We start from the raw sequence: 23,973 nt of genomic DNA on the forward strand, positions 1-23,973 counted from the left end.
GGAATGCCATCCTACAATGCTGAACGAACCTCTCTTAGCTCATAGAGCTTTTGCTGTAAGCAGCATGTATAGGAGTTCCATTGCGTGCCCTGCCTTGTGAGCCCTTCAGTTGATTACAGAGCTTAGCATTAGCTAGGTAGTCTCCAGGGAGACCGAAGAATATGAAGCATGGCTAATTTTATTTATTTATTTATTTATTTATTCAATCTTATATACCGGCTTTCAAGTTCATTTCAAGGCGGTTTACATTGATTGAAGTTGCAGTAGCAACCTTCAAACACATATATACTAAAAACAAAACATGGTACATGACTAAAATACATTAAAACCAAAAGCTAGCTGACTAAAAATATATTAAACTAAACCCTTTCAAATCCCAACAATTCTGCCACATCTTCCCAGGTACCCCCCTTCCCTCCACCCATCCATCTACCCTCCTCCCCTCCACCCACCCATCTCCCCTCCTTCCCTCTTAGACTCTCCTCTCCCTCCTCTCCTAGTGTCTCTGTACTACTATGGAAAACGGGGTCAACTATTCAGGCTAAAAGCCTGTTCGAATAGCCAGGTTTTTATCTGCTTCCTAAAGCTGTTAATGTCCTCCTCTGTCCGAATCTCAGCGGGTAAGGAATTCCACATTTTTGGCCCTGCTAATTCATCCTGCTGTCTATAGGAACCTTGTTTATGTGGTAGGCAAGCTTGCTTTTCTCTGTCAATAAGCAAGGCTGAGTTAGCCGTAACATAGGGGGGAGTCCCAAGCTGAGGGTTGTGTGGTGGAGCTCTAGTCCTTCTCTGGAGAATGGACTACTGAGAGAACAGGATGCGCAAAACTGCTTCCCAAAGCTACTGCCACTTCTTGATATGTTGTCCAGATGGTAATGGGATGTGAAGGTGTGAACTGATGACCAAGTTGCAGCTTTGCAAATGTTTTCGATGGGCATGGCTCTTAGGAGAGCCCCTGAGGTAGCTATGGCTCTGAGCGGAAAAGCCTTGACAAGAGTAATCTGGAAACCAGCAAAAGCACAGCAATGTATGGATACAGTCTGCTAGCCAATTGGACAATATGCCCTTGGCAGCCACTATTTCCAATCTAAGATCATAAAAGATGAAAAATTGAGAAGCCTGTTGGTGGAGTTCTCTTCATATAATATACCAAGGCTCCTTTGCAGTCTAGTGAATAGAAGGCCTTCTCCCCTTTATGTGCCTGAGGTCTTGGTAAGAACATGTGCAAACCATTTGCTTGATTCGAAACTAGTCGTGGGGCAGGTGGGAGTGCGCAGAGGAAGGTGTCACAACAGTAGGTCTCATACCACAAAACCTTTCATGAACTTTGCCATTAATAATAAAGATTTATTCCTCGCATGTTGCACAGTTCATAGCAAGTTACAGAGAAACATAGCCCACATAAAGCAGAACACGATCACCTCTTAACTCCCATATACCTAAGAAGAGGTTGAAAAGTGCCCTCTTTGCTACCAATGAAGCAATCACCATCAGCTGGTCTACGAGCTGTGTTCTCTGACCAGGAAGTGGGGAAGAGACATCTTCTTCTGAGACCAGCATGGGTTCATCCTCACGAGAAGCTCCTAATGGACTCCAGGAGGGAGCCCCTTCCTGAGTCAACTGAACTGGTGGATGCGTGGAGATAAAAAGGTACCATAGAGGATATCTGGCATCTCCAAGCAAATTCTTAAATCGAGGGGATGGAACAGAGACAAGAACTTTGAGATGGAGGAAGGAAAGTGCAATATATCCACCTTCAGAGCCTCTCAATGATTGTTCTTGCCTTGAATACATGGAGGGAATCGATGGAGCTGAAGACCAATATTCTGAATATGCCAGGATATGGAGAGTCAATGATTCTGAGCCTGGATGTATTGATAGAGTAAACAGGTATCAGTTGAAAGTAGGGCTCAAGATTCTGGCACATTGACGGCTCCAGATGAGATAATGGGACCGATCTAAATTTTAACTTCAGTGAATTTTGCCACTGGCTCAGATGGATGGCACTGCTTATGTGTTGACAAGCTTTCACACCTTGCCCAACTCAGAGCTGCAGATCTAGGAATCTATGCCACAGAAGGAAGAGCGTCTTGCTCCAGGAGCTCAAGCCCAAGGAGGCATTGTTCTAGGATGAGGAATGACTCTGGCTTTTCACCAACCTGCGTAGTTCTTTCATCTTCCAGGCCCTGTTTCTCTGGGAACTTAATGACATTTGGCCACAATCAAAGCAGTAAGCTGCATCATGATTTGAACCCAGATATTTGTAAGAAATATTGTGGTCATCAGTGATTGACATCTTTCGGCCACACATGCAATTCTTGAAGCCATTAGACATAGCCTTCTTGGAGCCGGACATTCTTTATACATCATTTTTTTCCCCTTGGTAGCGAGTTTAAAGAAAAGAAACTATAAAATACCAAAACAGATTAGAGAGAGAGAGAGAGAGAGAGAGAGAGAGAGAGAGAGAGAGAGAGAGAGAGAGAAAGGTAAACATCCATACAAAGGTTTGGACAAAAAAAGAGACTGAGGGGCTCACAAGGCAACGTACCCAGGGAAACTTCCGTGCATGCTCAGTTGAGCAAAAGCTCTATGAGCTAGTACAGAAGGGTCCATTTGGCATTGTCAGATGATGTCATCCAAGCATCATGGCTAATTCATCCATGCTTGTCAACAGAGAACTCCATCTATGAAATGGCAATGAATCACAGACAAGGATCATTGAAAAGGAAAGCCTATGCCTATCTGGATAATTTGTGACTAGACAAAAGAACTGTCCATCTTTAGAAGGTCAAGGACAGCAACCAATGAATGATTAACAAGGCAACATTCTTTTCAAAAGGGATTCCAATATTCTGTACAATTTATTTCTTCAGAAGCATGCAAACAGCCATCTCTCTGGGGTTAAAATTTTGGCTACCAATTTTAATGCCCGTTCTGTATGACAGCTTATAAAAGAGAGAGGGAAAAGAAACAAAGAAAATTGACTTTCCTGAGTCACAGAAGTCAGTTTCAAGGCTTCTCATGACTAGCATTGCAATATTTAAACCAGAAAACCAAACCATCCTCCATGCAATAAAAAGTCCTTCAAGATTTTTAGCAATTGTGTGCATCCTATTCAGCTCCACCTTTCACTAAAAATTTCAGGATAGTTATTTTGTGCATTGGGGAACGCTTACAAACAGATTTTGCTAATAATGAAGGTAATGGAGTGCATAATAGTCTACTTATTACTGCTGGCTTCTCACACATTTACTGGCAAATGTTCAAAATGCTGAACTTATTTTAAAGGATACATAAGTTATGTATATGGGAGTATGGCTCATCTAGGGCTACATTTAAAGATTCTAAACAGAAGGCATGGGGGTAACCTACACAGAGCAGCAATTATAACCCTAACATCTTGTTGGGCAGACTGGATGGGCCATTTTGGTCTTTAACTGCTGTCATTTACTAAGTTAAATTAGTGTGTTCACACTTGGAACAGGGTTTATAGCTAGCTTTCTTCTTTCCATTAAATTCAGTCATGGAATTAAAAAAACCAACAAACAATAAAACAAAAATAAATCACAAGAAATAAAATCACCACACTGCATAACAATGTGAGGACAGATACCCTTCCCCGATAATGAAACTGTACTGAATGGACAAAACTCATGGGTGGTGGGTAAGAGTGAGTACTAATGCCATCCGCACACTTTTGGACCAATGGGTGTCAGTACTGTAAGCCACAGAACACGCTTAAAATTCATATCCACAGGATGCTCTGGAACCGGATGGCAGGATCTTTAGTGACAAATATATGACTGTGCAGAATTCGGAAATTAATTTGTACTAAATTAAAATACATACGGTTTCTTTCATCTGGATTTGATTGATTTTTATTCTAAACAACTTGTGCTTGAAGTCACTATGGAAGAGGAATTTGTCCCCATCTTCTACTTCTTTGCTTTTGGGATGTTTAATCAACACTCTTGCTTTTCCACAGGCCAAAGACTGCAAGGTTCTTCGCAATTCATTTGTCTCTGGATACAGGGAGACGATTCAGTTAAAAAGTTGGCCGTAAGACATGTCAGTCAATAATGTATTCAAAATAATTGCTCAATTTGCAAAGGTCTCTAAGTTTATCTTATTTCCAAATGTACTAAGATAATTTATCATCCATGTTTAAATATCAGTATTAACCTAGAGTAATTTCCATATGTGGCAGATTGTCAAATAGATATTTTGGCTAAACAAGTTTATTTAGTTTGAATTTTTATTTTACAGTTGTTGACTGGGGGCTCATTATCAGCACTGACCACGCCTACACAGATTGCCTTATTTCACCAGATTAAAACACCAAACCAAAACATTATACTGTACATATAGTTAAGTAGATTATCCTCTGTAAATGCTATGGAAGTACTAGTAATGTTCCCATACTGACCAGAAGTCCAGTATTTGCAAAATATAAACAAATCAAATGAACATTGCAGTGGAGTAATATGCATTACAGTCAGTCACAGAAAAGAAGAAATATGAAACCCACCATGGGTTAATATCCATCTTAAATATACGATTCTAATATGTGACATTCAAGTTAAAGGAATAACATTTCTCATCCACAATCCAAGAGAGAGAATGAAAGTGAAAGAAAAGCTTAAAACATGGCTGTTTTTGAAGCTTATCACTTTATATGTATGCAAAGCAAACCCCTAACATGTAGATTTTATTAACAATCACAAGACAAAAACACAGCCAAACCCAGGCTAACAGTGCACTCCACCGGAGTGCACTGTTAGCCTGGGCCGATACAGTACAGTGCACTCCACCGGAGTGCACTGTACTGTATCGGCCCGAATGTTAGGAATTATTAGAAACTGTCGCCGCATCTCAAAAAAGATATAGTTGCGATGGAGAAGATACAGAGGAGGGCAACCAAAATGATAAAGGGGATGGAACAGCTCCCCTATGAGGAAAGGCTGAAGAGATTAGGGCTGTTCAGCTTGGAGAAGAGACGGCTGAGGGGGGATATGATAGAGGTCTTTAAGATCATGAGAGGTCTAGAACGGGTAAATGTGAATCAGTTATTTACTCTTTCGGATAATAGAAAGACTAGGGGGCACTCCATGAAGTTAGCATGGGGCACATTTAAAACTAATCAGAGAAAATTCTTTTTCACTCAACGCACAATTAAACTCTGGAATTTGTTGCCAGGGGATGTCGTTAGTGCAGTTAGTATAGCGGTGTTTAAAAAAGGATTGGATAAGTTCTTGGAGGAGAAGTCCATTACCTGCTATTAAGTTGACTTAGAAAATAACCACTGCTATTACTAGTAACAGTAACATGGAATAGACTTAAGTGTTTGGGTACTTGCCAAGTTCTTATGGCCTGGATTGGCCACTGTTGGAAACAGGATGCTGGGCTTGGTCTGACCCAGTAAGGCACCTTGAAGAATCCTCCTTGTAGCAGAGTCAACACTCCTTTCCCAGTCATTAGTAGGGAAGGGTTTGTGGAGCTGTTAGTTTGGGCCTGTTGCCTCTGACCTAAGTTATGCTTGTCTACTTGCACTGTGCATGAACAAAACAGGCATCATTGAACATAGCTATAAGTGCTTTAAGTGTAGAGATATTGACTAGGTTAGAGCAGAAGGCAGCACTGGCCCCTGAAGCTAGATGAAACCAGTGTATACCAGAACTTGTTTTTCACTCTGCTTGTAGAAAGGAGAAGTTAAACTAATGGGCAACAGTAGCCTCAATAAGGGATCATTGAAATAGCACAAACTGTTTTTAATAAATATGCATGAGTTATTACATACCCAGAATGTATTAGGTAGCTACTGTTAATTTATAGTAGTATGAGCTGTATCTTGCAGCTAAGACTATAAATGTTTGAGTATAAAAGATGGTGCACTTCCTCATCTTGTTAGAAAAGCTTCTGCTTTTCTCTCTTGTACGAGAGAGAAATCACTCTGAGCTAATAAACTCAATCTTACCAGAACCTCAGAGAGTGTGGTCCTGGTCTCACGTTCAAATGGGAAACTTGCTCAGGACTTCCAGATCTCTGGGATTGGGCCACTCTGTTTTTCCCCACAGTTTGGAAACCACAGGATCAAACCTCTAAGAAAGAGAGTAAGCAATGCTCCATTGCTTACTCTCTTTCTTAGAAGAGGGAAAGAGTGTGGAGTCATGCAGCCACAATCTGCTTCTCTCAAGTCCTTTCCTTGGCTCAGAGAGGTGGAAATATTCCTGCACAGCTACTGCCAAGCCAGAGAAGGCAAGGACTACAGGAGATGAGGGGTTTAGGACATACCACTCCTTAGTAAAGTGCCGTAGATAAATCCTGGCTGGGCTCCTTTCCAGTGCCAGCGGTAAGTTTTGCAGGATTCTATATTTCGTTCAAATGTTTTTTTTTCGTATGTTTCAAGCCTAGCGCTTCCCTTAGAATTAAAGCCAAATTGCTCACTAGGTTTCAGAGCCAGGTGCTTCCGCTGGGGTTAAATGCTGAATTCGGATTCTGGATAGCAGTCTGTAAGCCATGCTACACGAAGGCAGTAAGCCGCTAGCTAAGAACCAGAAAGCATGTTCTGTTTCTTAAGGTCGAGAGTATGATGCATTGTACTCTCTCGAATTTTTGTCTTTTCAATAAATCCCATCTTGCTTCTTACACCCTTTCCTGTATCTTTTCAGCTTGCCAGCCCTTAGGCTCTGCGACATCCTGCGCTGCTTCTCGAACACTGAGAAAATTAAGCAACAGTCCCTTCTCTAGGCTTTTCTGGATGGCGGCCAAAATTGAAGCAACTAAAGCTTACCTAGGGACCTTCATTTTCAGTTTTTATTGCTCTTTATTTTTTCCGGGAATGTATCATCATTTATTATTTCAAGAACAAAAACAGGAGAAAATGAGATAAAAAGAATGACTCACTTTTCCAGGTAAGTATTGATGTTTATTTTGGTTGACAGAAGCCAGGACAATAAAATATTAAACTGGTGCTTCTGGTGGACAGGGCCTGCTTCATTTGGTTGCTTAGGGGGTGAGGGAGCAGGAATTGAAACATGGCTTGTTTCAATTCCTGCTTCTTACAAGTGAAGGGTAAGTGCCTTCACTTGTAGGGATTGGAAACTGAAACACAGTTCACTTTGGCCCATACTGGCTTCCAGGAGTGGCTGGAAGCCTTGAAACACTGCAGCTCTGAAGCAACTTTTTAATCATCCTAAAAATCGGTGAATATCAGTTTAAACTATCATCTTTGGAAAAATCTAAGAATTTATGGGTGAAAATCGGTTTAAACTGAAAACGAAGAATCCTAACAATACCTGAAAAATTCTTCACATCCTAATATATGCCAGGGAAATGCATCTCTTCCGTGGGGGGTGGATCCACTGGCCCCTGCATCAAAAGACCCCTGACTTGGAAAAGATGGAAATGTCGTCCCCCCCCCCCCCGACTCTCATGAGCTCTGTATACCACAGATGCCTGGGCCAATCTGGCATCATCAATAAAACCAGGCTCCGCTGTCTGGCCTTTTTCTGCAGCTCTCAACCCACTAGAGGCCACAGAGGGAGGAGAGAGAGAAGTCCCTGACAAGGTCACAGTTGTGTTCATGCTTTGATCTGCCGAGTCCTCCTTCCTGCAGCTGAAAAATATTCTTGCTTTAGTGTTCTTACTGATGGCCATCAGGTCTATGAATAGATGCCTCCATCTCTCAACTATTGGGTCAAAAGCCTCCTCTGACAGCTCCCACGCTCCTGTGTCCAGGGTGTGCTTGCTCAGAAAACTGGCTAGAACTTTCTTCAATACATGAGCTGCTGAAAGCACTTACAAGTCTTTCTCCTCCCAGCTTACGAGAAGACCCCCTTCTCTGGCCACCTGAGGACTCCTGGTTCTGCCCTGGTGATTTACACACGCTGCCACTGTCACGTGGTCTGAAAAACCTGCCCTTGCAATACCGGAGTGAACTCCAGAAAGACTTTTATGGCTCTTGTTTTCAAACGACTGACAGACCCACTTGACCTCCAGAGAGTTCACATCTCTGCTTCTCCCAACTGAACAAGCTGGCATAGGTTGTGACCAAGCAGAGGTCTTCAAGTCTACTGTTATCTCCAAGCTCCTCATCACTAGCCATCAGGCTAAGCTGTCCCTGGCCTCCATCTGAAGGGGAAGCCTTAAGCAGTAGACCTAAGAATAAGGATACCACTGCAATAGAAGAGATCTCTGCAAAGGCTGCATGTGAGCTCTTGCTCAAGAGACCAGGTCCATGTGAGCTCTTGCTCAAGAGACCAGGTCCAAAGCTGCCAACATAAGACCCTAGTACCTGAAAGTAAATTCACATCCTGAGATTCCAAGTCGATAGCAGGAGCCACACGTGGACCTGAAGCTTCCGAATCTTTTTTTGCTGTCAAGTGCGCTTGCTCCTCCCTCCATGACAAAGAAGGCTCCAAGATATTGCAAGGACTGGGATCTTCCATTTTGCTTTTGGCAAAATTCATCACCCTGCCCAGGTCCTGAAGTAGATGCCACAAAGATGCTTGGGTGGATACAGAGAAGGAAAAAAAGGAGGCAACATTGCCCCTGTATTCGTCCCTGGTGAGACTTCATTTGGAATGCTATGTACAATTCTAGAGACCACACCTTCAGAAGGATATAAACTGGATGGAGTTGATCTAGGGAGCAGCTATTAAAATGGTTAGTGGTCTTTGTTGTAAATCATATGGGGACAGGCAAAGATATAAATATGTATACCCTAGAGGAAAGTTATCAATGCACAAGAAGTGGGCCTCAACAGAAAGGAGGCTCTGGGATGAAAAGTCATGGGATGAGGGTGAAAGGGGATAGACTCAGGAGTAATTTAAAGAAGTATTTCTTCACAGAAAGGGTGCAGGAATACATGGAACAGCCTCCCAGTATCTGAATTCAAGAAAACATGGGACAAAACTCAGGAGGATCTCTAAAGGAGTGGTAGGGATTGTAGAGCAGAACTGTTGGTATGGATGGGTAGACTAGATAGGCTGTATGATCTTTTTATGCCATCATGTTTTTATGCACCTCTCTGGCAGTGGAAATTCGATTCTCTACCATCTTTCGCCCAAATCAGCAATTATCCAGGTATGGATGCACCAACAGACCCGCTTGAGGAAAGGCCTCTGCTGCCAATACCATGATCTTTGAAAAGGTTCTTGGTGCCATAGCCAAATCAAAAGGTAGTGCAGAGAAGTGACCCTCCTAGTACAGCAAAATATAGAAACTTTTGATGATCCCCTCTAATGGGAATATGAGGATAATCTCCCCATCTCACTGCCATCATGACCAACCTTAGCATCTCTATTTGGAAATGGGAAACTTTAAGAACTTTAAGAAAGGGAATGGTGAATAAAATGGAAAATGTCATAATGCCTCTGTATTGCTCCATGGTGAGACCGCACCTTGAATACTGTGTACAATTCTGGTCGCCGCATCTCAAAAAAGATATAATTGCGATGGAGAAGGTACAGAGAAGGGCAACCAAAATGATAAGAGGAATGGAACAGCTCCCCTATGAAGAAAGACTAAAGAGGTTAGGACTTTTCAGCTTGGAGAAGAGATGGCTGAGGGGGGATATGATAGAGGTGTTTAAAATCATGAGGTCTAGAACGGGTAGATGTGAATCAGTTTTTTACTCTTTTGGATAATAGAAAGACTAGGGGGCACTCCATGAAGTTAGCATGGGGCACATTTAAAACTAATCAGAGAAAGTTCTTTTTCACTCAACGCACAATTAAACTCTGGAACTTGTGGTTAGTGCAGTTAGTATAGCTATGTTTAAAAAAGGATTGGATAAGTTCTTGGAGGAGAAGTCCATTACCTGCTATTAATTAAGTTGACTTAGAAAATAGCCACCGCTATTACTAGCAACGGTAACATGGAATAGACTTAGTTTTTGGGTACTTGCCAGGTTCTTAAGGTCTGGATTGGCCATTGTTGGAAATATGATGCTGGGCTTGATGGACCCTTGGTCTGACCCAGTATGGCATGATCTTATGTTCTGCCTCCAAGATTGGTCGAAAAGTGCTTTCCTTCTTGGGGACCCTAAAATAAATGAAATATCTTCCTTGCCCTCATTCCAACTCCAGAACTGGAATAGTTGTTCTTATTTAACGGAGATGACCCAGAGTGGTCTGGAAAACTACTCTTTTCTGAAGGGTTTAACAGGAAGGCACCTTAAAGGCATCTGAGTTAAGTTGGCAAAATTCCACAGTGTATGTCTCTCTCACAATATCCAGAACCCACTGGTTCAAAGTAATCTGGACCCATATTCAGTAAACCATTGCAAGGCGTTTACTTATCTGTATCTACAGAAAATGCCTGTCCCCCCCGTCCCCCCCAAAACCTTCACCGTGTCGCAGGAATTCCCTGCTCCATCTATGTTTCCATCCTTGTTGCCTTTTCTGCGCCCCCCCCGGCCTATTTGGTCCTTCCAATGGGATGATTTTGTTGGTTCCCAGAGAATTTACCAGATGAAAATGCTTGGATTCTCTGAAGAGAGACTCCTAGCTAGAGCATCTCAGGAAAACCCCTTAGGTCAATCCAGGGGATTTAGACTCTCCCAGATCTTTAACGAGCTCCTCAAGGTCCTCTCCAAAGAGAGACATTCCCTCAGAGCTTAATGAGGTGAACCTCTGAAACTGAACCAACAACACAGTTTCTCAACCACAGCATACAGCCATAACAGAGAACATCCTTCGACTTAAAGCCCAAATGAGCTCGTAAGAGGCATCTCCAAGAAAGCCATGCCAGATTCCAAGTGCGCCATTTAATCAAGATCTTCACCCAAACCACCCAGATATCCATCCTGAAGTTGCTGGATCCACTGCTGGCATGCTCTGGCCACATATCCATTGCAGACCACCGCCCTGAGACACTGAAGGACTGTTTAAGTATGGATTCAGTCTTCCAATCCTGAGAGTCCTTGAGCACTGTGCTGTTTTCGATGGGAATAATGGTCTTTTTTGTGACCAAAGAGACCACTGTGTATCCATTCACTGAGCCCTTAGCTTCTCCTTTTTCATCTGCGGTGAACGTAGCTTTCCCATTATTTTTCTGACATTCAGACTAGAATATAGGGAATCCTAATCTACAGCAAACAATTTCTTGTTTGCCCCATGCAAACATTTGCATGGGGAAAACATTTGCAGGATTCTTCATGCCTATCATAATAGTGTCACCTGCAGCTTTGTTCTCCTCTGCCAGATCCTCCAATATGCCCAACAGTCCCAGTGCCTGGACAATGAGTGAGAAAAACTCATCTCTCTTAAAGAGGAAAATTCTAGATTTTTCATTTTTTGAGGAAACCTTGCCCTCCTCCAAATCTTTTCTGGGATTACCCCATTGCCTTTCCTTAAGGAACAACACTGAGGTGCGAGACCAAGAGGCCATTTCCCCTTGATCCCAACCACTCTCCCATTGGGAACACTTTTGAACAAGACTCAGCATCCAAATCACCTGAGGAAGAACAAAAGGCAACAAGAAACCGAAATCAGGCCTTTGCTTTATACAGAAGGCTTGATATAAAAGCAAGACAAATTCTGACAAAAACAGCAAAGCAAAGTGTGAGAGGAGCTATAAAAGGAAATCATAGCTCCCTCCCATTTGCCACCCCCGCCTCTCCCCTCAGGAAGGGCCAGCTGAGGATTCAGAACAGAATTATCCTAACCATCCTGAGAGATCAGTAGATAAGGAGGAAGTCCCATGTCCACACTCCCCCAATCAGCACACGGATCCAAAAATGCCACCAACCCCCACCATGGCCCCAAGGGCATTGACAGAAGGGCATTTTCGTCCCGGAATTGCCATTACTGAAGCCTTTTATGAGCCAATGTCCATCTCATAAGAGGCATCAGCAAATATATCCCAAATATCTATGGCAACTGCTGCTTCTCCTGGTGCCAGCCCCGCAAAGGCAACATTTGCTCCACCCAACCCACTGCACTTAGCGTGCTCAACCATTTCCACCATTATCTCTCCTCCCCATGAGGGATACTTCACCTCAAATCCTCAGGCTTCCCCCTTCTGACTGCTCCACTGCCCAGCCCTAGCTTACTGCTGTTTAAGATACACTTTCCTCTTTTTAATGTTTTTAAAGCAACTTTATGCAGCTACCTTGTCATACCAGCAAGGTCCCAAAATAGTCCGGGGAGGAGGGGGGGCAGCTAGGCATGGAGAGAGATGAGTGCAGAAGACAAACCAACAAAAAAATAAAAGGAAGTTAACCAGAACCAGGTCAACCCCTTTGTCCAGGGGTCTGAGCTGCAGCATCTCTGGAAGTCCCCTGACCTGCCTATGCTCAACCGGGAGAGAAAAAGACCCAAAGACCCATTGCCACAGGAGTCAGCCCCAGAACTTTTCCTGATTTTGTCCGGTCTACAAGCCGGATGGCTGCACTAGAATGCTAGCCTACTTTCTGCTGGAGATAGAGAATACGGTCAATACAAGATCCTATATGGGGAGGCAGCAAATTAGTTTAGTCTCGAACTGCTGGTAGGGGAACAGACTCAGCTGTCTGGACTGGTCTAGCCAGAAGAAACAAAACTCATTCAAGCTGTAAATATGCAGTAGTGAGGACTCGCACAGCAGCTGATTAAGAAAACAATGAGAGTCACAAAACCGACACTCCTATCCTATTGCAAATCATGTGCAAATATGGTATTCTCTAAAATATCATTTTAGAAATATGTAATGTTATTCCTACCTATTCCAGTAGCATTTTTAATTTCCTCAAAACTGAATTCATCTCCTTCATTAAACATTAGGAGCACCAAGGTTTGAAACAGTGATACTTGAATTTCTTTTTTTCCCTAAAGAAAACAAAAAGGATATAAATATATAATAATCATAATGCACTTTCATTTATAGCAGACCTTCCACATTATCTGGATTTGTTTTGCTAGCTGGCATGCAATAGTTCTAGCCATTTTTAAGTTAAAATCCTACCCCTTCTTTATTCTTTGGATAAAACAATTGCCTTGTAAAGAAAGGTGTTTTTTTTCTAAACCTATTAAGAGTATGTTGGAACTTCTAAATGAGATATACTGATGTACATTAGTACTCAATCTTTATCATTCAATCCATTACTTCAGCGACTCTAAGAGCTATACCAACTCTCTAACAAAAAAAAAATTAGTGTCCTTCTGTTTAATTTTTAATATTTTAAGCTGTTCGACATACACAGCCTGTCTTTACAAAATCAAATGTCTCCCATGTCACAGGTTATCACATACTGCATCCAAGTTTCACTGTGTGGCATTCTCTTAAAATATCCACGTACAAAACAATGTAAATACTGCAAGCTGCATATACTGTAGCAAGATGAATTTGCTTTCTGAGGATATGGATTCTCCAGCAAAATGTCCCCCTCCATTTATGAAAGCAGTTTATTATTTACAGTGGTGGCTGGTGCATAAAAATATAGGTGGTGTGACAAGTACTATTGCTATCTCTCTCCATTTGCCCCTTCTGCCCCACCATGCAATACCCCTCTACCCCCCCCCCCACCCCATCATTCTTTTGTTACATTTTTGCATCTTTGGTCTTTAAATTTATTTTTGATGGCAACATACATCAACCACCACTGCTAATTTATCAATGTGCTATAAAAAAAAATCCTACCCAAATTTACTTCGTTTTCTACTCCCTGGTAGCAAAAATATTTGTTCTAGTTGCAACCTCAAAGGAAGATAATTTACTGAAAGAATGAATATTGGAATACTTCAGAAGTTAAAATACAATTACTGTACTTTGTGCATTGGCTATAGGTACAATTGCAAGTAACTAAACTTGCGGTCAGAAGCAGCTATACTGCGTGCCAGCCTATTGTTCCAAAAAGCTAGCAGATGGTTGTTAAACAAAAGGGAGATGGAAGAACATAAGAACAAGCCACACTGGGTCAGACCAAGGGTCCATCAAGCCCAGCATCCTGTTTCCAACAGTGGCCAATCCAGGCCATAAGAACCTGGCAAGTACCCAAAAACTAAGTCTATTCCATGTTACCATTGCTAGTAATAGCAGTGGTTGGAAGAAAAGTGAGAAGAAATGATCAGTGGCAGGAGACACAAGAAAGCAAATTTAGGAAGAAAGTATTAATGGGAATTCATCCATAAAACAAATGTAGTAACATAGTAGATGATGGCAGAAAGACCACCTCACTCATCCAGTCTGCTCAGTCCTTTCTGTCCATGCTGTTAAGGATATCTTTCTCTTGCTAACTATAGAACATGACCACTTGTAAGATATTATTGTATTGTTCCTTATCCATGATAATTTTTGTCATCTTCCTCCTTACTACTCTATCATCTTGGGTAGATGAACATATGGAAATGAGCATGGACTATTTATGTTTCATTGATGGCTCAACTCATGGAATGATCACATTCAGGTCTCTATGACCTATGATAAGACCACGATTGTATTTTTAGATATGTAGGTCACATTGGATAACCATGGAATATTCAGTACTAGTGTCTTTAAGAAGACAACTGACCAGAATAAATACTTGCATTACAGTAGCGCACAACCTAGAAGTTTGCATGATAAATTTACCCTTTAGTCAATTTTTAAGAATCCATAGAACATGCTCCAATGTTACATCTTACAAGGAACACTCTAAGGTTATGGCTAAGGAATTTTTTTGAAAGGGGAAATCCGTATACAGTGGTACATAGAGTTTAACTCTATTATCCTCGAGAGGAACTCCTAAAAGGTAGTCAACGGAGGAACAAAGACGTGTTTACTTTCGTTATACACCACCCTAGCTTATCATCACAGATATGCCATTCAATCAAGAAGAATCGGGAAATTTTGCAAATTAATCCATCTTTCAGAAAGAAGAGATTGTGGCTTGCGTTCACGAAGGGACAGAACCTCAAAGAAAAAAAATCAGTCCAGCATATTTAAGACCGGATCAGAATGTATAAAGAGAAAAGGACACTGTCATGCTTCCAAGCATTACTATATCATTGCAAGAATTTGTTCATCCAATCATCAAATTTTTCAATTACATCATTATTCTGACTGTTCGTCTTCATATGTAATTTATGTGGTCCTTTGCCCATATGACAAGATTTATGTCGGCAAAACTGCGAGAGCATTTTGAATAAGAATCTCAGAGAATTGCAGTTTGAAAAATTGTAGGATTCCAGCACCTTTGGTGCAACATTGTTTATCTCATAATCATGAGTTTAAACAATTACGCTTTTTCGCCATTGATTTTATGGAAAAACTTTGAAACGATAGAAATGGATGCACCGCCAGCAGCCTACCATGGATCTTTGACCCCTAAACCTGGCCAGGGTGGAGACCTGGACTTGCAGTTGTACGATCAACCCTTCCCCCATCCCAGATAGGGCTCCTGCCACTTGGAACTAAAATGGCTGCTGACTCCTTGCCCCCTCCCCCCCCTCGAGGCCTCTAGCCCAAGTGCATGACCTGCTCCTAGTTACCTGTGAGGAGTTTTCCACCCACACACACAGGCTGGGCAGAGAAGGACCATGTTGAGAGCGCCTTTCCCCACAGGCCCGATAGGACTTCCCACGCGTAGCAGGCATCGGCATGGCGCACGCAGTGCAGCCAAAAATAAACCGGAGAGCAGGAGAAAAACAAAGCGCTACAACCATGTCGCTGTTCGGGCTCCGGGTGCTGAACGGACAGCATGAGCCATGCGAGCCTCTCTTCCCCCGAAAAGGATAGACAGACAGAGTCGGCACAGCTGCCAGGAGGGAACAAAACAGAGACCCTGAATGCCATGATAGTCACCCAGTTTCCCCAGCCCCTGCCTCAGGTACAAACTTACAGGGTAATTTATCATTTCGCATTAGGGCCTTAACGCTCGCAATAACGCCCTAACGCACGTGATAACGTTGTAATGTGCACATTAAATAGCACAACTTGCACTAGTATGCAAATTTCGCATTTGCTATACAAGGAGGAGGAGTTTGGGCAGAGTTAATGGTAAGAAGGGGGCATTTATAATTTGGTGTGGGGTAGGTGGGGATTTACATACACAGAAGTACAAACAGCAAAGTTGACATCACTGAAGATTTTCTCTTTGAATCAATGAAAGGTACAAGAGCAGTTCATTTGTACAATGCACTCTACCTAGTTTGCTGAACTCTCTACCTAGCTTGTTGCACAACAGAACACTGCCTCTATCCCATGACCTCTCAATTTCCGGAGGAATCTTTCATGAGGAACTTTGTCATATGCCTTCTAAAAATCCAAATACACTATATCATCTGACTCACTTTTGTCTACATGTTTATCTATACCGTCAAAAATATCTTGTGAACTGGTAAGGAAGTACTTCTCTTTGCAGAACCCATGTTGACTCTCCCCCATTAAACCATTATCTATTTATGTGGTCGGTAATTTTGTTTTTAAGAATAGCCTTGACCATTTTGCCCTGCACAGACATCAGGTTCACCGGTCTATAGTTTACAAGATCACCCCTGGAACCCTGTTTAAAAATTGGCAGCACATTGACCACCCTCCAGTCTTCTTGTACTGTGGCTGTTTTAAATGATAGACTGTAAACCTGTCTCTGGTGATTTGCAATTTCAATTTTGAGTTCCTTCATAACTGGGGTGAATACCATCTGGACCCAGTTATTTGTTATTATTTAGTCTGTCAATCTGAATCCTCCAGTTTCACAGTGATTCCATCTAATTGCTCGAGTCATCACCATTAAAAATGTTTCCTGTGTGGGTATGACCATGACATCCTCCTCAATAAAGACAGTGGCAAAGAATTTATTTAGTTATTCTGCTATTTCTTTATCCTCCCTGACCACCATGTGTAGCCCTTTAGATCTTTAAGTTTGTCTCCATATGCTTTAAAACAAAGACCACACTGACCACTTTAGTAGCTACCCTTTGGACTGAAGGTGCAGTCTCCAGAACTGTAGACAGTATTCCAAATGAGGTCTCACCAGGGACAATATTACCTCTTTTCTTCAGAAGACCATTCTTCTCCCTATGCCCTCAAGTATCTTTTTGTTTGGCCATCTTGAGTTCCTGCTCGTTTCATGCATAGATTAATTGCATACTCTAGACCAGCGCTTCTCAACCGGTGTGTCGCAACACACCAGTGTATCGCATGCTCCCGGTCTCTCCCGCTGCTCTTCCTTCCCTGCTGTTGTTGCCACCGGGCTATCAGCATGTTCAAGCCCAGTGGGAACGGCAGTGGTGCTAGAAGAAGCTGTGGCACCCGCGGCTGGCCTTTTCTTCTTCCCACGCCCCCCGTGATCCGGAACAGGAAGTGATACGCAGTGCGCGGGAAGGAGAAAGAGCCGTGCCACGTGGACAAGTAGCAGTGGTGGCAGCAGCATTGGCCCCCGAGCAATCGAAGCAGCCGGTAATCGGGAAACGAGACAGCAGCATGAGCCTCCCGCGGCCGATGGGATTCTTCTTTCTTGGCCAGCGGGGGCTGGAGGAGGAGGCTACTGCAGCTACTATTTGTGCTTGGGGGGGGGGGGGGGGGGGGGGGAGAGGAAGTGAGTGAGAGAAAGAGAGAGAAACAGCCAGCCTGCCTGTGTGTGATTGAGAGAAACTGGTCAGAGAGCTGATGAGTGTGTATGTGAGAGACAATGAAAATGACTGCTCAGGGAGATGACGTATGTGAGAATGTGAGACATTAGTCAGGGAGGTGACTGATGTGTGTGTGTGTGAGAGAGAAAAAGCATGGAAGTGAGAAATCTGGGTGTGTGAGAAAGCATGGGCGTAAGAAGCCTGGTGTTGTGGGGGGTGGGGTGTGTGTGTGTGTGTGAAAGAAAGCATGGGAGTGAGAAGCCTGATTATGTGAAAGAGCATGGGAGAGGGAAGCCTGTGTCTGTGCATGCACGAGAGAGAGAGACTGGTTGGTAAGGTGACGGTGTGTGTGAGAGAAAGAGACTGGTGTGTGTGAATGTGAGAGAAAGAATGTGATTCAGGGAATGAGAAGCCTGTGCACGTGGAGAGCAAGCATGGAAATGAGAGAGAGACTGGTGTGTGTGTGTGTAACAGAGAAAAAGTGATTTTGGGAACGAGAAGCCTGTGCATGTGAAGAGTGAGCATGGGAGTGAGAAACCTGGGTGTGTGAGACAGCATGGGAGTGAGAAGCCTGTATATCTGAAAGAGAACATGGGAGTGGGAAGCCTGTGTGTGTATGCATGAGAGAGGTCAGGTGACTGGTGTGTGTGTGAGAGAAAGAAAGTGATTATGGGAATGAGAAGCCTGTGCATGTGGAGAGAACAAGCATGGAAGTGAGAGACTGGTGAGTGTGTGTGTCTGTGTGTGTGTGTGTGTGACACAGAAAGTGATTATGAGAGTGAGAAGCCCATATATGTAAGTAGAACATGGGAGTGGGAAGCCTGTGTGTGTGTATGGCATGAGAGAAACTGTTCAGGAAGGTGACTGGTGTGTGTGTGTGTGTGTTAAAGACTGTTTGGGAGATGATTGGTGTGTGAGAAAGAAATTGGTCATGGGGGCATGACTGGTATGGTGTGTGTGTGAGAGACATGGGCACTAAGGAAGAAGACCATGAGTATAGAGTTTAGCTTCTACTGCTGCTTCTGGTTGTGCCACGGCCTGCATGGAAGGGGAGTAGGAGAGCTGCTGGAGGGGGTAAGTAAAGGTGGCTTTTTAAGTTTATTTTTCTTGATTGACTGCCATTTTAGTTATTTAATATTATGTGATGTCTGCTTTTTTAAAATATTTTATTGGTGTTTGGAGAATGTTTAATAGTTTTTATGAGTTTTTAATTGTTGGATGTTATTCTGTTCGTAGCCGTTTTGAAATATTTATTCTGATTATTAGTACAGTTTTACAATTATTTCTGTGTGGGGATCTATAGCTGCTTGCTAGTTCTGTTTTCCTAATAAGAGGTGTATTGGTTTTTAGGGCCTGATTTAATATTTGTAGTGTTGCCTTTTCATAGATAGGGTTGCTCCTGTTTAATGAGTGTATTCCACAATACAGGTGTAACTGTGTGCGGATTAGTTTATGTGCATTACTACAGATCCTGGGAGTATGTTAGGTCGGTTCTGTGTCAGTTACCGAGATGAGATATTTTACTAGCATGTAAGCGTTTTATCAGTCTTATTTGTTGTGTTTTCTCAAGAGGACATGCATTGGTGGTAAACTGCTGTCTTTTCATAAGTAGGGCTATTGAGCCTGGAAGTAGGAGTTTGAGTTGCTGTTACTGAGATGACACCAGAACATCTGTTGGTGAGTTCTATGGGGAATGTCGTAATTCTGCTTTACATCCATTATTGTGGGTCAGGGGAGTACCAGTGGATGCAAACTGTACTTTTACATCTAGCCCCGTGACGATCATGGGTCAGTGTGTCATGCATGTGAGAACCATCTGTCATGTGTGTCCCGACAGAAAAAAGATTGAGAACCACTGCTCTAGACTACCGCTTCCTTGGGTTTTTGCAACCCAAATTTATAACTGTATTGTTTAGCCTTGGCCAAGGTTTATCCAAGTCATGGTGCTTAGAATGAGAAGATTCTGCCTTTAATATAGGTGATGGTCCCTCAGAGAGTGATGTTTCCTCTTTGTTGAGTCGAATGCCTGAAGAGAACATGTAGATTATGGATTATTTATTTATTTATTTAATTTATTTATTTAATAGCTTTTATATACCGACGAACGTTGGGAACAAGGCCCTTACTGAGATCTGGACACAGGAAGTGCAGTAAGGCCAATTATGTGATGGGCCTAAGCAACATACTGGTCTGATAAGAACATCTTGGTCACCTTATTAAGCCCAGTTTGTTGCCCCCATTGTAAACAGAGCTGAAGCCAGGTGAACTCAATTTTGGAAATGTGAAGTAACAGGAACTTTCTTTTTAGGAAACTTGTGAGGAAAAAGAAAAAAGGAATACTTTAAGAAAGAAATGAAAAATGTGAGAAAAATTCACCGAATGGCTGAAGGTGAGTATTCAAAAAATATGTCCTTTCACATTAGCAGAAGAAAAAAAAGACTGAGATTGATGTGGCGGCGACGGCATAGAACACCCGAGAAGGTTTTCTGAGTTCGAGAGACATTTTCCAACTTGGTGTCATCAGATAACGTCACCCACTTGTGTGGCCAATTACAGTCCTGCTACTTCATGGAGAAATATTATATTACATAACAAGAAGCGTTCAAACTGTAATTAAAACAACTTTCAGGTTGCAAGCAATGTCAGTTAACCTACTTCCTTGAACTCTGCTTTTAAGACAGCATGTCCCAGTGTAGACTGCCACTGTAGCTTTCTGCCACTGTGCTTTCCCAGATAAAATGACTTAAATATTTCTTGAAGCTTAACCATCTGGAAGAAACAAAACAGAGATAAAATAGGATAGTACCAAGGTCATTTTCTAACTAATGTCAGGCACGTGAACGTGGAGGGGATGGGAAGTGCGGGTGAGAAGAATGACACTGCAAGCTGCAACTTCTTTCAAAACAGTTTTCTATACCAATTGTTTGTCATCCAAAAGTTGTACATGTTACAGCTAGAGGCAAGTCTCACTGCAGAAACAGGAAGCACTGACATCAATAGGTTTCCTTTCATTTTCTTTGGGTGTTATTTTAAAGCAGAACTGTACCTGTTCTACTCTAATAAATAAAAAGCTCAAGTTTAGTTATGAGGTGTTAAGTAGAAGATTCAAGTGACATTCATGTGGATAGCAGTTGCTTACCTGTAACAGGTGTTCTCCAAGGACAGCAGGCTGTCAGTCCTCACACATGGGTGACATCATTGGATGGAGTCCGGCACGAAAATCTTATGTCAAAGTTTCTAGACCTTTGACTGAGCCTCTCTGAGGATGCATCCATGCAGAGTCCCCTCATTCTTGTAACACAGAATCGAGGAATGAAAAATTAAAAGAAGAACAAAACCCACAAAGCGGCTGGCAGGTAGGTTCCAGGAGGACTGACATCCTGCTGTCTTCGGAGAACACCTGTTACAGGTAAGCAACTCGGCTTTCTCAGAGGATAAGCAGGATGGCAATTTTCACACATGGGCGAATGCCTAGCTACAGGTTGCCCCCCCAACATAAAAGGGGACCAACAAAACACCAACATAAGTGCCAGCAGGCACAGCAATAACTAGTTTGGTTGGTAACAAAGGGGGGCAGGCTGAACAGAAAAGAAAGGGCCTTAGGCGAGAACAGAGGTGGGTTCTACACCTCACACAAGTTCTGAAGAACAGATTGGCCAAATTTACTATCGCATCGGCCACTGCAAAGTGTCTGCTTTGCAATGGTGATCCCCAACCTATTCTGATCAAAAGAAACAAAAAAGTTGGCTGAACTATCAATGGGCTTCTATCCGTTCCAGATAGAAGGCCAAAAGATTGTTTGTAGACCAAACTGTGCAGGGCTCATTTGCTTTGGTGCAAATGGGGCCTGGGAAAAAAAAAGATGTTGGCAGGACAATGGACTGATTAAAATAGAAGTCCAACATCTTAGGCAGGAACGTAGGGTGTATGCATAAGATCATTCTATCATGGAAAAACAGTGTAAATTGGATAAATCATTAAGGCCTGGAGCCCACTGACCCTGTGAGCTGAAATGACCACCACCAAAAATATGACCTTCAGGTCAGGTACTTCAGGTCACAGGAGCACTGAAGCTCAAAAGAAGCTGAGCTAAAATCACATTGAGGTCCCATGACAGAGCAGAAGGCTTCAATTGAAGCAGACCTTGCATGAACCGTACATTCTACACCAAATACCAACTTCCTAAGAAGTCTGAGAAAAAGATGAAAGACTCAAGTTCACCGTGACACATGAGGCTCCCCGGGGAAAAAAAAAAAGACTGAGGGGACCCAGTGTGGATGCATGGTATACTGCATGCCGAGCATGCTCAGAGAGGCTCAAAGTTCTAGAAACTCGGACATAAGATTTCCGGGCTCCATCCGATTATGTTACCCATCCTGCTTGTCCTCTGAGAAACCTGGCCAGCAAAAAGAGTTTCCAAGAGCAAGACAGTAAACACTGCTACATTTTGTTCACTCTTTTTTTTTTTTTTTTTAAACAGTCAGAGCTCCCTTTAGATTGGGGGTATCATACCAGATCCTGCACTTCATTTGCCACCCATAGGTCTAGACTGCGTTGCAGGGACATTGGTAAAAATCCTGGGTGACTGGCCAAAGGGGCTGGTGCTGCACAAAGGAGAAGAGTCAAATGTGGCTTCAGTGCCACAGATTCACCATTTAGGAGTCTTAAAAGCCCAGTCCTATTTTTTTTATGTTTTAATTCCTCTTTGTTTTGTCTGATGTACCTATTATGTATGTTTTATTTTATATAAGCCGCTTAGAGCTGTGGTTTAGGCAGGCTAGAAGAACAAGATGGGTAGTTGCTGCAGCTATCATTACAATGGCAGAATTCAGCTTGTGCATGGCCCGAATTGGGGGGGGGGGGGGGGGTAGAGAGAGAAAAAAAAATAAATTTAAAAAAAATAAATAAATAAAAATAAATAAATAAATAAAAATTGGTGGCCACATTATCAGCGGGGACTTGCTAGTAGCTGTATCATTGCAAATGGGATGCCCCCCCGCCCCATCTCCACCATGAAAATCCTGGGACACCCTTGACAACTAACTCCCTTCCCCACTTCCGGCACTGGCCACTGGGTCTATCAGCCCCGTAGAGGCATCAGTACATCTACTGCCACACAGCAACAAGAAAATCACTAAGTTCTGTGGCCCCAGTCCCTTATTGGTAGCCTTAACTTTGCATGTAGGGTTATTCCTGTGGGGAGGGCCTTCTTAAGAAGGCTAGCAGCCACAACTGCAGGCGTCAAGTGACGTGTCATTACATTCGGATTCCTAAGCCCCTGACACATGGCAATGTAGACTGCCTTCCTCCATGATTTCAATGGTATTTCCAAATGGCAGGAATCCCGAGTGTCGAGTTGAAAGTTGAACATTCACACTGATGCTTCTGGGGCTTGGGGATTAGGGGCGTATTTTCAGGGATATGATGCACTGCACTGTGGATCTCGGCATGGGTGGAAGTCGGCTTGACCAGAAATATAATCTTCCTCAAATCATTCCCTATTCTGGTTTCCTTAGTGGTACGAGGGCATAAGTTCCGGGACAAGAAAGAAATATTTTGGTGCAATAATCAGGCAGTTGCCCAGGAAATCAAGAGTAGCTGAGTTATCAAGGGAAAGAGTCCTGCAGTGCTTGCAGCTCAATTTGACTATCAGGGCAAGGCATGTGCTCAGAGCTAGTAATGGTATTGCAGATTTTCTTTCCCACGCTAAATGGGATTTCGACAGAAGGTACTGGAGGCAGTTGCAGACAGAATTCCAGTCCCGAATCGGCGGTGGGAGATTGCATTTCCACCGAGTGGGAGCTGCTAAAGAGTGCAGTGGTCCGGTCCATATGGTCCACATACTGCACAGGATATGACCAAGTGCAGCATTTCTTGAAAGGGCTCAGTTAGGTGGTGGGCCCGATCCCAGACAACCTCATTGTCAAATACATATCAGGGGCAAAGGAAACAGGATTATCGAGAGGGGTGGCAGTTAATCAATTGGCGGGCTTTGCATTCTTTGCAAAGGCTCAATGTCGGGGCAATCCTTCCAAATACTTCATGGTCAGGAAGATGTTGACTGGGTGGGCAAGAAAGGTGGGGCCATTCAAGGATACAAGATGCCCCATAACTCATGAGTTACTAGTTTGCCTGTGGCAGCCAGGCAGCCTTTTCCGGTGCTTTGCGTCTGAGTGAGCTGGTAGCCATATCCAAATAGGATTCAGGTTTCAACGGCATCCTGATGCACAACATGCGAATAGATGGCCGGGTATCCCACATTCACATTCTAAGATCGACCAGGCAGGTGGGGGGGACGACAACGGTATGTTTACAGCAGATAGACTTGCAGGTCACATGCCCCTTGAGAAATTTAAACATCTGTTGAGTGGTAGACCTGCGGGAGGTGCACATTGATTGATCCACCCTGATGGCGTGTAACTAACCAGGCTCCAATTTTCCG

General features: G+C 43.0%; 1 protein-coding gene across 3 annotated transcripts in view; it reads right to left on the reverse strand.

Moving 5' to 3' along the window:
- CUL4A (cullin 4A) overlaps positions 1-23,973 on the reverse strand; it is a 123,588-nt gene that overhangs the window by 2,639 nt on the left and 96,976 nt on the right. For all 3 annotated transcript variants that reach the window (XR_003857156.1, XM_029604661.1, XM_029604662.1), the window contains exons 17-19: positions 20,187-20,300; positions 12,704-12,809; positions 3,850-4,022 (exon numbers count right to left, since the gene is read on the reverse strand). Coding sequence is in view for 2 of the 3 variants with exons in the window: in XM_029604661.1 (XP_029460521.1) it covers positions 3,850-4,022; positions 12,704-12,809; positions 20,187-20,300 (393 nt within the window). In the remaining variant the exon portion in view is untranslated. The remainder of the gene's footprint in view (positions 1-3,849; positions 4,023-12,703; positions 12,810-20,186; positions 20,301-23,973) is intronic.

The sequence above is a fragment of the Rhinatrema bivittatum genome, chromosome 5 (assembly GCF_901001135.1).
Source record: "Rhinatrema bivittatum chromosome 5, aRhiBiv1.1, whole genome shotgun sequence".
Taxonomy (NCBI): Eukaryota; Metazoa; Chordata; class Amphibia; order Gymnophiona; family Rhinatrematidae; genus Rhinatrema; species Rhinatrema bivittatum.